We start from the raw sequence: 15,503 nt of genomic DNA on the forward strand, positions 1-15,503 counted from the left end.
ATTATGAAGATAGCTAGCTGATTTCTCATGCCATTAATAAAGTTGGCCTATACTTTTAGCTAGGTAGGCTACTTAATGTTGTCTAAAAAGTAGTAGTTTACTTTAGCAGACAAGCTGAGTACAGTTTTATTTTGAAAAGTCAACTAGGTAGTGACATTATCAAAATGAGTCTTGCCTACTGGTACACTAATGCTTTTTTGAGGATAACAGATGGCTGTGCTGCGTCTGCACTACTAGTTTTTCCAATTGCCTATCAATGCAATACAAAACATACATCAAAGCAAACATGTAAATCACTCTTTGGGAGAAACTGATATTTATGCAATCAGATTAGAGATTACTCAATGAAGACCAATAAAATATTGTACTCGCCCCGTTAGATGTTCAGCTGTCCTTAGAGCTTTATTCTTTGATACTTTTTTTTTTTTTTGAGATCAATTGTCATTTGGAGAGAGCAACATTCATAAATCATTTAAATCTTTGTTCTAAAGTTTCATTAGATTCTTTCCAAAACTTGTACAGCGCCCCACAAAAACCTAAATGAAAAGTTGTATTTTTAAGTCATTTTAGTCTCTTGGACATATTTAAGTAAAATATGTTAATTATGTCTTTTGTTATTTGTTTAAAAAGAAGGCTATATGTTTAAATTGCATCACTGCCATTTACAATTGGATCAGGAGCAGGTTGCATTGTGTCTGTTGAAATAAACCAGAAGTGATTTTTTCTCTATTTTGTCTCAACAGTATTGTGTGGGGTCCAATAATCTGAAGTTGCACATTCTTATAGCAGAGACAGTTTGTTTGTTTGTTTGTTTGCAAGCTGCCTGGCCCTTGTTACTTTTTAAAATATAGTTTTCCTCTTACCTTGCTGAACCTTTCCATTTTGGCAAGTGCAGACATTCATGAACATTTATTAGCAATCAAACTGTTGCATGGGTGGGTCTGGTTCTAACTGAAATTGGTACATGTTGAATTGTAGCCAGTCATTCTGAACTAAAATACGTTCCAAGCGAGCCTCTTAATTAATATTCATGATTATTGAGAGTGGTATTAGTTTCCTAAAGCTAGACGGTATAGGAAAAATGGGGGCAGGGCATGGTGTTTATTTCTTGTTTGTTTGACACACTAACGGTAACAGATACATTTATATTAAACCCAGAATTAAGCCAAAACCTACTGTTTCATCATATCTATTGACATGCCGGAACCCTTAGAACAACAGATGTGCTACCATGACTATCACTTATGCCTCCCATGATGAAGCTGCATGAGTCAGAGTATTTTATTTATTTATTTATTTATTTATTTAACCTTTATTTAACCAGGTTAGTCTCTTTAGATTCTGAAATTATTTTGCAAGTGAGACCTGGCCAAGAAGGCAGCTGATCGTGAATATTATGAGTTTACTTTTTTCTGCATTCAGTACAAGCCTTGGGAAATTTGGACGATGTTATAAGCAAACTCCAGACTCTGAAAAGCCTCAGTGAAGTTATGAGCACAATAATAAAGAACTGATCATCTGCAGAAAAATGAAAGCTAGCATTTGATACATTATGTAGTTAGGTCCAGGCGAACACATAACATGCTAATTTTCTTACAGTGATGGGTACAAAATTGTTCATTCTAATAAATCTTGCATTAAATATGCTGAAAGCCAATGACATAAAATTACTTAAATTTGTGAAACTCAATACATTAAAGGGTGCTAAATATACATTTCAGTCACCTGTACAGTGATGTAACTGACCAAGGGGACAAGATGATACGTAGATGAACTGGGAAGAACCTGAATGGTTTCGGGTGAGGAGTGGGATCTACAAAGCATTACCCAGTGCCAAATAAAAATTAACTGCAAGTGAACTGAGTAGCATGGGGAAAAATGATACCAAACCAAAAGTTTCACTGGGTTCGATGCTTTAAAGGCCGTCTCTCCACTTTGCTCTCGGTGACTGCCATTAATCCCGCATGGTTGGCCACGCCCCTTTGGGTGCTCGGGGCTGTTGAGCGCTCTCGATGAAAGAATGATGGATGACAGGGCAGGGCCCTTCGACAGGCGTGTACACCCTGTCCTGACCGCGTTATCTCGCGCTCCTCTTAGTGGAATCTGTCCCTTCCCCCCCTTCCTCCTGTGCCTCTCTATCAGTCGGCATTGATTTCCTCTAATGTAGATTGTGCATTGGGCGACTAAGTATTATAAAAGCTAATTAGTTGCTTCCCAGGCTGGGGCTCTTTGGAGACAACTCACCACTAGGACAAATTTGACAAGAGATGAGGGGAGGCCTTCTCTCTGCTACTGCCACAGATGCAGGCTTTCATTGATTTGTCATTGATGTGATACATGTGGCTTGATCAAATAACCCCAGTTTTAGTCTCCTTACTCACCACATTCTGGTGTAGCAAGGTGTGATATTAGCTAGGGCACTTGACGTTAGCTCAGTGGATTCTAATCTTATTCCATAATAGCTGGTGTTGATGCCTTGAGCAAAAGGCCTTGTCTGAAACTCTAAAGGATTCACAAATGTCAGTAGTACACAAAAATGATTTCATTCGTTCATGCTTCTTTGTCTGATTTTTCTTTGTTTCCTCCTCCTCCATCCCCTTCTTGTTGGTGTTGTTGCAGTGTAATAATAATAATAATTTATTATTATTATTATTATTATTATTATTATTATTATTATATTTGAACATGATTCATGCAATATATTGTTGTCTCTGCTTTCACTGTGGCCATGTTGAAAATGTACCTACAACATAACACTTAACAATGGATGCTCTGGGTCGAACATTATAAATACAGAATAGATTTCATAGATAAGTAGCTCATTGAGCCCCTCCCCCTCTCAGAGGGCAAGCAATCCATCAACAGGAAATACTTATAAATCCCATGATACCATATCCTCGCTTCCACGGTCTTGTTTTCCTCTTTCACAACTTTCACAACCATGCACTGTAAAGCGTTTGTGGTGTGTATGTGTACGTGTGTGTGCACGCGTGTGTTTGTATGTGCAGGTGTGTATGTCAGTGTGTGTATATGTTTGTCTTCCACACTCTGCTAAGGAACAGTACAGAGCAGCCACAGCATAATAAGCTGTTTTGTTTCACTGCCGTTCCCAGCACTTCCTCCCCATGGGCATTTTCAGACATGTAGACAGCTTCAGTCAAAACAAAAGATAAATAACACACTGGCCTTTGTGTAGACTGCATACTCATTTTAATCATGACCATGATTATAATTCATTGAATGCCTTTTAAATAATAACAATAATGCAGTATGCAGGAATGTGGCAGAGGACATAGTTAATGTGTAATTTAAGATAATAATTCCCAGTAGTTACATTTTTGTCTCTTACTCTCTCAGAATTATTAAACAAAGAAAGGTTGCAAGGCAAAGTGAAAAAAATATTTCCCTGGAAATTTAGGCTGGAGCATAGGTTTACAGAGGTCATGCGGCATCACTGTCACAAGCAGCAAGGCACACAGCCCATCTGATTTAGTAAGGGCTTGCCAAAGTGAAATGTATGCAAAGGCTTTTAGATTTCAGTGCCCCAGAGGGAACGCCTTCTTTACACTTGACTTTCTTAAGTGCTGAAAATGGGCATTGCAATCAGGCTGTAATTCTTAATGGTGAGACATTTTATTTCCCTTAAGCTACAGATTCAGTGACCATCTCTGTCTTGTAACATTTGATGAGTCTTAATGTATATGCCCATCATAGATTACAAAAGGAAAAACAAAGTAACCTGCATGTAGCCAGAGCTTCATTTTATAATGAAATGTATTTTTTTATTACAATAACATGACAAACAATCACTATTCATCTGACTATTTCTGCAACTTTAGCTGTAGGCTATGCTTCTTCAGACGACATGTAAACGATTCATTCACAATAACAAAAGTACCCTTAAAATGTACTACTACAGCTATCACACATGCAAAAGTTAAATTACAACATTAGGTAATTATTCAATAAATTGTTTGCAATTTTTAAAGGCCCTGTTGGAAGTGGTTGTAATATTTTCGACAGATGTTATTATTGTTGGGCAAATACTCTTCCTTGTGCAACTAAAACATGTGGTAGAGTATAGCCACGATGTCAAAAATAAATGAAACCTGATGGGGATGTATGTTTACAAGAAACAGTTGCGCAACTGATAGCGACCTGGGTGAGGGGTAATTCTTCATTCAAAAAGTATTTTTTGTCGTTGGTACCAGATGGATATGGTGGTAAAATTTCTCCGAACTGATGATTTAACGACGAGGCTGGAAGTAGTGCTAAGAAAACGCATGACCCCAATTAAGTCCATCCATCGAGTTATTTGGGGAGCAATTAAAATTCAGATCCGAAAACTCATTGCAAAGCACAAACGCTTGAAATTTTAAAGACGAACAGAAAATATATATTTTTAAAATACCATATACAAAAGGCAGTCCCACAAATGATTTCGATTTCATTTTATTTCTGAACATTTCCACGTAATGCAGCCATTTAATGCTATCATATGGTGTTCGTTTCAACAAGGCCACGAAGACCTTCGTGTCGGTAAGGTAGGTTACGTTAATAAAGAAAAAGATACTTTGTATAAATAGACGACATAGCCTACTCCACAAACCTGCATTGGAGGTTGGACGGAAACTATGAATGTGCATGCTATTTCCCCAGGAAAAAAAATTAATGCGCTTAATTCTTAAATACGTTTGTTCAAACTTAATTTAAATCAATAAACAGCTGGGGTCTCGTTCGTTCGGTGCAAGTTTTTTTTTTTTTTTTTATGAATGGAAGAGTCCCTCTTTTTGTGAATGAAAAACAACTGGAAAACCTTGGATAAAGGTTCTGGGGGTCCGAAGCTATGATTGGTTTCTGGAATTGCAGCTCCACCCACGGTTGCTATGCCCCCCGAACATCTCGCAAATGATTGGTTTGTACTGGGAACCGAGATTTCATTCACAAAGTCGGGTCATTCATTACGACAAAAGCAGAATTCTTAGCCATTCAAAGAAGAAATCCACCAATCAGCAGCTCCCCAGGGCAAACAACTGTCTGAAAGCAAGAAAAACAGGTCCTTTCCAAATCAACACTCAAGTCTGGAAAGAATTTTCATCAACGCTATCAGGGTATATGTGTATTTTTAGATACGATGATACTTTGAACTGCTTATGCTAAAGAACAGTGCAAAATGCAAAATTAAGAAAACAAGGTGAGATTCAACATCTGGACAAAACCACAACTCTTAACAGCGGAATTGTAGACACGCAACATATGTTGTTTACACTCTGTTCCACTATAGGAAACAACCTTGATTTTAAGTGTTTTAACCTTTTCCCATTGAGTAAAGTGGTTCAAATGTGGGTGCAGTTCAGCTACATTTGAATGGTTTCGGTTTGAATATAATCGACTTAATACCAATAGCCCACATGCTTCACGAGTTAAAATATATTTTGTTGTTTTAGAAGCGTAATGTATGGACTATTTTCGGCGAAATTGCCAGATAAAATATAGCCAAAAACGGCACGAAAAGTTAAAAGATACTATCAAGTGACATTTCTTTCCGTATGATAAAAGTATGCAAAAAAAATACAAGCAAACAAAAAGTTTATAGGCTAGTTGAGCAGTAAAGGGGGTAGGCTAATCGTTTCGCATTTTTTGTGAATGGAGCTCATTACGTATGCAGCTTTCTAGCTTTCCCATTCACGACTGCTGCTGTCTGTGTCGCTCTGCTCCCTGCAACAAGGTGCATGGATTTCAGCCTAAATGACCACAAACGGTTAACGGATGGATTATAATATGGACGGATATTTGGACCAGCAAGTGCCTTACACTTTATCCAGCGTAAGTGTGCATAAATCTGTCTTCTAATACTTTGATCTATGTTCTGTCTTTGTTGTCTTGCTTTTCTGTGCGATAGGCTTTGTACGGGATTGATTCAAAACCATGAAACTATTTTCGATTTTGTTTTCGGTAACCGAACGATCTTAGCGGTTACTGTTTCAGTTTAAACATAGTTTTGTTAAAACAAATTTAACTCAACAGTATAGGCGATCTCTATTAATTGTGTGCAAACAATTCTAAATAAGAATGGTATTACGGTGTAAACGGCAAACTTCAGGTATTACTTGAGTGTAAATATCTTTAAATGAAAGCGCAAGCAATGCATGTATCCAGTTGGTTTCCATAATTATTGCTTCAAATATAATCTGAATGAAAGCAAACTGCTGAGGGTCTAATGCATTGCTATTTCAACACGCATTTCAAAATCATTCACATTGTTTAAATGCCATTAACTGCATGTATAACTAATTGTAAAATATTGCGCAAATATCAATAAGACGAGAAATATCAATAAAACGAAAACAATTAAACTTTGTTTTGATGATTATTAAAAATGGCGTAGCTTAATTTCCTATTATGATGCAATTGGCTATTTCAACAGTGATAATTATTCAATGTAGGGGATGTTTGCCATTTACTCACTGTTACACTTTTCTTTGCAGAAGTCGCAAGGAAATGGGCCCTTAAATAGGCTATTGATGTCGACAAAAAGGAAATACATGGATACGGAATTACCACCTCAGGAATCTGAAGGTAAAAGTCAAGAATATTATTTGACAAGGGATAAAGGTGTTTGAGCTCCCTTGATATTCTGCTCTGTTATTGCAATCATTTTCTGTTCAAAGCTGCTGCTCAGAGGTAGGCCATTGATAACAAAATTTGCTAGTCTTACAAATTGAGCTGTACTGTAATATTCGTCGGCGTCAATCCTGGGTGCCAAAGCGCGCGTCAAGAGCATTTTTACTGTTCGGCCTATATCTAAACGCTGTGGTTGAGAATACGTTCATGGCCCAGTCGTATTCATTTTGTTCTTTCTTTCCCTTAGATCTTTTTCAGGATTTAAGCCAACTTCAGGAGACGTGGCTCACCGAAGGTGAGGCATCAAAACTTTGTGTTTTCTTGCTCTTCCAAGTTTACTTATTCAGATAACCGAATGATTGTAATCGACAAGAATGGAATGTAAAATTAAACTACAGAACTTAAAAATAATAATAATAATAATATAACACATCGTTTAGACTGTGTCTTTCAAAATAAATATTTACAAGTAACAGTCTCGGCATTATCACAAGACAGATGTCCATGACTATTCCTTTCATCTCTTTGGAAACAAAAGTATCTTTAATGGGCAGGTACTCAGTGGGTCTTCTGCTTTTGGAATGATGAGATAACGTACAGTGAAATAGCAGGCATGTCTGTGGAAGGAATGACAGTGTGTCTAATGTGCCATATCGGGGAGGTGTCCATCTGCACTGTTGTGCTGAATTGACACATTGTGTGAATCAGAAAGCTGGAACTGAACAGGCCATTTTGGATTCTGCTTTTACGGCCCAGGCAGTAGTATGTCTGACTGCCTCTCTCCATTGGAACTGCCAGGCGATGATGTTTTTCCTTGTAAACAAATATAATTCAGTTTTGGATAATATCTTGAGCGTAAAGCAACATTAGGAAAACGGATTCATTTTTAGTACTTTTCTCTGAGTTGTCCAGAATGTCTTTAATTTTCTTGTGTTGGAGTTACAGTGGGTGGAATGGTGAGCCTGAAATATAATTTGGTTTCAGTACAGATGGAAAGAGAGGGGCCTAGCGTGCATCACTCTGATGTAATAAATGTGGAAGTTGCCGGAGGGGTGTAGCGGAAAAGGAAAACATTTTCAATGCAGAAACTGGATTACAAACAGTAAAAGCGGAATTTAAATTTTTTTTAGCAGTACCGGAATGAACTCCTGGAGTCGATAAGCTGAGCTTCCTGCTTTCTTGCCATTATTTCTGCATTTTCCTCCTAGATTTCATTTCAGCATTTTACCATGTTTTCCAGACCCGCTCATGTCAACCTCTATGTAGTTCATTGGAGTAAAAAGTGATTAGCCTGTCATTTTAGGCTGTCATTCAGTATGTAACATTTCTTAAGTTTAAACACCAATTGACCACTTTTGTGGATGTTGTGTTCCTGGAGTGTGTGTAAATCATTTTAGTAGCATAGAAATATCTCCAGCAACACATGTTCGACACAGAGAGCTTAAAACAGATAGTTGTTAAGAAACCTTAATTCTAGATCAATGTTTCATTACAAAAATTCAATATTCAGGATAGTTGCCAGCACATACGAGTGTGCCGAGGACAAAGACAGTGAAACAGCGGACTTGAGGCAACTGCATATAACCTATGGCAAGGGCAGCAAAGAACAGACCTTTTCTGTCCTTGTATGAGGTCTTGTACAAGTTTAGTTAATTAATAAAACTGCATCATTTTTGGCTTACCCTTGTAATTTATTGGATATAAATATATTTCACAGGCAAAAGTCTTGAAAAATGTTTCTTTCCGAATGTGAAAGAGTAACATTATGTGACTTTTAATGGGGCAGTTACCGTTCAGACTCACTGTCGTTTCCTTATAGTTTAAGAATAGAGTTGAGGGGGGTAGTTGGAGGGCTGGAGTGGGAAAGAATAAATGGTAGTGTAAATTGGAATTTACCCTCTGGTAATGTAATGATGATGATGAATCATTACCAGGCCTTATCTTAATAATACTCTACAGGGATACATATGACTGCAAAGCTTTGAGGCGCTCCCTCAGTTTATTATTTGATTATGTTAAATATGTATTAACAGAGCCAGTATCATCACATGATTTGTTTGTTACTGACTCACTAATAATTTTATTTCCACTTCATGCACACACAGTTTAAAGTTCTGCTTCTTCCTCATATCTTGAGTGCCATTCCACAGTAAACCCTGCTGATGAAGTGTAGCACAGTAATGGTGAGCACATGAATTCTGTTGTTTCACCAGTAGGTTTTTGCTGCAGCTTTAGTAGAGTTGCAGTGAGGAGCCACACTGGTGCCAGACACTGAGTATATCTGGCTGTTCAGGAACTTAAGACAAGTCCAGTCCTAGCACTGTCTTTCGATTTTAGCATTGTCATTATATATTGAATTCAATTCCCCATTGCAGCAAACACAAAATTACTACATTAGTACTCCTGTGTGTGTGTGTGTTTGAGTGTTAGAGAGAGAAAAAGAATAAAAGACATAGAGATCTATTGAAGATTACTTAAAAAAGAGAAAAATAAACACCATTTTAGAAATAGCCGTGATAATAGACTAACCACCAGGACCAATCTAGTGCAATTTTTAAATGAACAATATTTGGGGGTGCTGAAGCAGAGTCATTGAAGGGGAGGTACTTTTATGGAAAGACCTGTTTATCATGCTGTGGAAACAATCAGTGCAGTGTATACAGTTGCCCATTCAGCCTTCAACTGTGTGATCATCTCCAGGGGAGTAAAAAAAAGTAATGAAATGGTAATAGTGACATGAGCCTCCATGCGTTTGGATGAATTTCTAACAGTAACACGATCAGGGCTACCCTTACATTGACAGAGTTATTGGAGTCCTGGAGATTCTAGATGTTCACTGTGACAATTTACACTAGCTGAGTTGATTTAACTTAGAACATGCGTTTGGTGAGATTACATAACATCATCTGTAGACAGTACTAATTGACGAAGGTCTACCATTGCTGTGTTTGGAGCATTCAAAGTGCCTGCAAACCATCTGAACCCACAACCAAAAGAATGCATGATTTTATGTGGCCCACCTCCACGCAATTGTTGCGCACAGTAGTGCAGTGAAATAAAAGTAATGCTGCATATGTGTTTAGATATGTGTAGTGTAGAGTTTGTTTTGTCTTCTGACCCACCTCAACCCCTCTCAGGCCCTGTCACTGGGTCCATCCCACTGTTCAACTGTTTGGGAACCACAGACTCCATGTGTAATCACCCTTATCCTATGTAGGAAAAGAGGAGCTGGTAAATTGAGTGAGGTAGTTATCTTCTTGATCAATCTGGTACTTGTTTCCTGTTGGTTAAATTAAAGGTCTTTCTACTGCACAGTTGTGGTTATGGGTGATTCAGCAGCAGTGTAAACACAACTGTGTTGTAGGACTGCTACAAATGAGTAGCGTAATACCAGGGTTTGTGAAAAGATTTTTTTTTTTCTTGAGAGAGTGAATCCACAGGAAAGGTCTCAATTGAGATCAGGAGCCTGCCTTGGCTTGTCATTCGACTTCAGTCTTACGACCGAGTCTTTCATGCTCCTCCCAGGTTCTCAATGGCAAACAAAAAAAAAAAAAAACATCATTTGAGGCACTCCAGAAAAAGGAAACACACACTCGCCCATGCACACTACAGACACGCTCCTGGTCTTGTGCTGACTTGAATCTCAAAGCTCTTAACATGGTTTCCTGACAGTAAAACACAGACACATACGCAAATACAGTCTGAGTTTTAAATAAGGGGGTGCTGGGTGTTGAAGGGAGGGTATTTCATTGCAGTCAGCATTGTCAGACACAAGCAAGCAAAAGGAACTCACTCTCAGACTGTCATTAACACATTTCTAAAACAAAGTCGACAGTTTCAGTTTCAAGCAAGTTGAAACATGTCCCAGGGATTTTTTTTTTTTCAGAGCTGGCATGTCAGATATCAGTTTCTTTCTCTCAACAACAGTCAAATCTTTATTCTATCCCTCAGGGAAAATGAGAAGGAAAACAGAAAAGGATGAATTGATATTACTGTACACCATCAGGACAGAACAAGTATTTGCAAAATCACTGTCAAGTATCTGAACGTGCTCTGTGAAAAACAGACCGCCGTTTGTGCCGCACAGGAAATGGAGTAAAAGCTTAAAGTAGATTTGACCGTATTTGCTATTATTTGCTTCTTTTTTGTCTTTGGTTTTTTGAGCTGCTGCAATGGTGTGGCAGCTGGCGGATGAAGTGAAGAATGCAAAGCGGTTGAGAGTTAAATGTCACTTTATCTGGCTGTTTGGTTTTGCAGGCACTGGAACCAACTGCCTGTAGACTTGGTGCTTGCAATGCATTATTGGCTGCTCAGTAAATGAGTATGTGGCGAGTGCTGAGCTGGTTTCAATACTTTACATGGCATACAAGCCAATGTATGCCGATTGGGAAAATGGCTCCGAGGGTTATTGTTGTTTTTCTACTATTGTATGGCTTTTATATTTTAATTTAAAAAAATGAAAGATAGACAATGAAACTAATGTAATTCCTCTTCTCATTTGGCATTTATAAATGTTCAGATCAGTTACTTTGCTGTCTAAAGTAATAGAGTGCAGGTACCATTTTTTTGATCTATGAGCATTTTCACAAGCAGGTGTTTAGCGTCCACAACCAAGGACATACTTAGGCTGTGAAACAAATGTGTCATAGAATCTAGATGGGCACATTACACTGATTATTTCATAGCATATAAAGAAACATCTATGTAGTATCAGAAAGTGGTGGAATGGATTTATGTAATTTGATTTCTAGTTGTGAAAAGTAATCATGTTAGTCATAGTACAGAAGGTTACAATTGCCGTTGCTGAAGTGCCAATATTTGCATCTGGATTTTGTGATGGCTTTTTTTGCGTTATGTCATAGAATTGTGCAACATTTTTCAAAATACTTCGACCTCTACCTGAATTTATGGTATGTTAAAGCATTGTGTACATCATGTTATATAGATAATGGAGGGACCTGTACTGTACCTCTTAAGTGTTGCTCATACTGTGTAATTTTTAAAGTAATTTTATTGAACTCTATTTTGTTTTTTAGCTAGCAACATTCTCTACCGTGGTAAAAATAAAGAGAACCCTACAGCCATGAGACAGTTACACAAAAAACTTCAAGATTATGTGCTATTAGACAAATCAGACTTGTTACTGGAGAAAAACAAACGGAAAAAGCTACTCATATTGATGTACACCTCTCATTGATCAGCTTCTCACTGCACCTGTGTGTTGCTGAAGTGATATGGAATGTACTGTCACTGGATTTATCTCAATGCTAGATTTGGTGAAGAGAAATATAGCGTTAGATTGTGCCTTTTACTGAAAAAAATGGCATACCTTTTCAGGAAAAGGCAGATTCAAAAACACATTTATACTCTAGTTTAAAGATGGTCAGTGGTTCTGAAATGTAACATTTTATGACTAACCTCTGATTTGTTATGTCTGTTAATCTGTCAAAGAATGAATCGATAATCCCTTACAGATATTATCTCTTTTGACACAAAATACATTATTTGTCTTAGAACTTATCCTACTGATCAAATATTCATTAAATATTGGATATTGTTTCTTTGTGATACGCATATCTATTTCCAACATAACGTTGTTTTAAAGGCATGTTTCACCTACTGGAGTTTCTAAAATAAAATTTTAATTTTAGATTATTGTTTTGACTATACACTAAAATATTTTTGCGTATGTTAAATGATGTTTGAGATCCTTATAGAAGTTTCTGATGGCCTGATGGCTTTACAATGGAGGGTATCAGAGTGTTCAGGGGTTTGTGGTTTAAAGAAAGAGAATACGCTTGAGCATAACTTGGATAAGCAGTTTAACTTTATACCCAACATTCTATTTATTAACTTCTGTAGATAGACTTGAATAAAATTCTTCAAGGTAGTTCAAAGTTAAAAAAGAAATGAGATTGTAAATACATGTTTGCAATAGAGAATATTCCCAATACTGACAACCTACCTGTTTTTGGGAGCTGCGTAGAAAGGAAGTAGCTGGAATGTGCGAGATCACATGGTGCCTGGCTAGATCTGAGGCACTATGTCCTGCAGACCTCTGCCTCTTTACCCCCTTTGGAATCACCAAATGATAGGGAATCAGAGTGTCAAGTTAAAGTGACCATCTTCAACCTTACAGGATCTCTGCATGTGAAGTGCAAAAGCTCAGTTGATGTGCCTTAGAAGGTGCTCACATCCTGTTTGAATATTGCTCATTTTTCCATTCTGACAATTCTTAAGAGGGCATTTGAATGTTGCTAAGCAGCGAAGCCTCAGGACAATCATGAACAAAATAAGACAATACCCAGCCCCCTTTGTGCACCTGTGTCCCACTGGTTATGTTTGCATAACGACTACAAGGCTCTGATAAGTTCCTGCAAGGTTTCAGTTCGTTGCATTTTCATGCCGTTGTTGGAATTGCACCGACCATAATGATCTTGACCACACACAGAATAAGAGATTGCTTTGTATGAAGCCTCTGTAGTTGTATTTAACCTGTGCATGCACTGTGGGCTGGGATGAGCAAACAAGGAAGGTGATTTCACAATGGGGGAGACTGCCTGGAGAGTAAAGGGATTAAGGTCCAGGGATGAAGGCTGCAAAAAGCTCTGATTGGGTATGGGTATTAATAGCCAAAACGACAACGGGAAGCTGTGCTATTTACATTCTTCCGACTTTCTGTTTAGACCTTGCTTATTTTGGGCTCCTCCATTTCCTCTTCCCAGGTGTGGCCAAGAATTCATATTAAAGGGACCGCCCTCCTTGAGAATATTTAAGATGGAGGTGTGAAATGGTGTACTGTAGTTGAAGTGTGTATATCAGTTAATTTATTTGGTGCAGTAGTTAATCACAGTTTCAAATGATTTACATTTATGTCACTGATACATCCAAAATGTCAAGTCATACTTGATCTATCTACATACTTGAGCTGTGGATTTTTGAGCTAATGCTCATTCCTGCCACAAGAATCACAGTGAACTCTGTTGGTATAGGAAGCATAGGTCAGTGTATCACACATCTTGTTTTCCGTTTTACTTGTTTCATATGCTTTTAATTAAAGCTACTGAGGCACTGTCTGATTTGGAAAAACTTTGCTGAAAATAAAGAGTTCAAAATTAATTTTGGGTATATTTGAAATGGCATGAATGACAGGTGCACTTGGTGTGCATCGGTGTATGTGTGGTGTCTGTAACCCTTGTAACCTCTAATGGTGGGGTGTCCAATCTTACCCCATAAGAGCTGACATGGATGCAGTTGTCATAGTGCTACGGTAAAACAATACCCTCTGCACCCAACTGGCCCTTTTTGACACCCCTACTCTAGTTTAGAACATGGATCTTCACATCTGGCCATCGAATCCAAATCTGGCCCTGGTTTTCTTTTCTGCCTGGTAGTTAACTGAACAATTAGTGTTACTGTCTTCAAGCCTGTGGGTGGAAAACCAGCAGTTCTCTGCCCTCAAGGACCGTAACTTCAGTAACAGGACTCTAGAGCATACACATTTTACGTCTGCTAAAGACCTCATTTCCATCCACTGTGAATCACAGAGGGAAAGGGTTTCAGAGGAAAGCTTTACGCATATGTAAAAAACTGACAAGTGCAAGTTGGAAGGATAATTCTGGCAGGGAGAAAAGATATTTAGTTCAGGATTTGTGCCAGGCACACATTAAGGTGATAGGCCGCAAAGTAAAGAGCAAAATCACAGCACCTTGCCTGTCAATGTGGATGAAAAAGGAAGAGTGTGTGTGTGCGTGTGTTTGTGTGTGTGTGTGTGCGTGCGTGCATGCGTGCGTATGTGTGTGTTAAAGAGAGAGAGAGAGATAGTGAGAGAGAGCTAGATAGAGGATGGACAGCAGTGCTCCACTAAAAATGATAAAGTCTCTAAGTTTAAGATGAGTACAAAAATGGAGGGCATGGCAGTGGGATGATATATTAGAAGTAGTGAATTCATTGCTAACCAAATTTAGACAATGAAGATTCAATCATATCTTACCTGAACACATCCACCTTTAACCATGCTGCCCTCTCTCTCACTCCCAACCTTCTACGCCTCCCCCAAACCTGAGAACAACTCTTCAAAGCAGACCACAAAGCAGGTGACACTCACTAGAACACAAACAATGTCTAAACTAAGGTCTATTACTGGATTTTGATTCAAGCCAAGAGTAGCTTTTTTCCACTGTTGAGAATAGGGGAATAGGAGGAATGTGGTCAACTTTCCTCTGTCTTTTAGTCATGTGATAGTGTTGCTATGTGACAATGCAACATGACATTATAGTTCAGCTCCCATCGGAAACCTTTGTTGTGATACTCCATATATGTCTTTGTGGAGGTCTTAAGCAAAATAAATAAATTTAAAAAATCAAGCTTTCACCACTTAGCTATGAATTATGGGAAGGGCTACAGAACTTCTACAAGGTTTAAAACCCAAGTTAACTTTCCTTGTTGCCACACTAAGCCCTAAAAATTCCTCTTAGTTCCGACAGTGGAAAAGGGACTAATAAACACAGACAGGCTTTATTTATTCTTTTCCCCATTCAGAGTAAGGGCACTTGTTAAGTCTGAAAGAACTGGTGTGTTTAGAAAACTTCCACAGGTATTAAAAATATGGCTCCATTTGCCAGCACTTTTTGCGTCTATGTTCCCTCAGTGCCATCGATGGAGTACTTGAACATTTTCCTGAATTAATTTTGCTTTCATGGAGATTGCTCTTGTGTGAACAATGAATGACTAAGTTTCGCTTGTGAAGGGAACGAAAGGTTCAAATGCATTTCTGCTTTCTGCACACAGCTGGCTCTTCACCACCATGTTTATCTGCCATCTGTTGCCGTCATGTGGCTTACATATCACACTGTTTCCACACTGAGAGCGCGGGGATC

General features: G+C 38.2%; 1 protein-coding gene across 2 annotated transcripts in view; it reads left to right on the plus strand.

Moving 5' to 3' along the window:
* Nucleotides 1–4,971: 4,971 nt before the first annotated feature.
* Nucleotides 4,972–15,503, plus strand: part of LOC118216529 (ETS translocation variant 4-like) — a 35,842-nt gene continuing 25,310 nt past the window's right edge. The window contains exons 1-4 of one of the 2 annotated variants that reach the window (XM_035397780.1): nucleotides 4,972–5,194; nucleotides 5,729–5,826; nucleotides 6,489–6,579; nucleotides 6,872–6,919. In XM_035397780.1, the coding sequence (XP_035253671.1) occupies nucleotides 5,770–5,826; nucleotides 6,489–6,579; nucleotides 6,872–6,919 (196 nt within the window). In that variant the 5' untranslated portion in view covers nucleotides 4,972–5,194; nucleotides 5,729–5,769. The remainder of the gene's footprint in view (nucleotides 5,195–5,728; nucleotides 5,827–6,488; nucleotides 6,580–6,871; nucleotides 6,920–15,503) is intronic. The other variant, XM_035397790.1, reaches the window with a different exon arrangement.

The sequence above is a fragment of the Anguilla anguilla genome, chromosome 2 (assembly GCF_013347855.1).
Source record: "Anguilla anguilla isolate fAngAng1 chromosome 2, fAngAng1.pri, whole genome shotgun sequence".
NCBI lineage: Eukaryota > Metazoa > Chordata > Actinopteri > Anguilliformes > Anguillidae > Anguilla > Anguilla anguilla.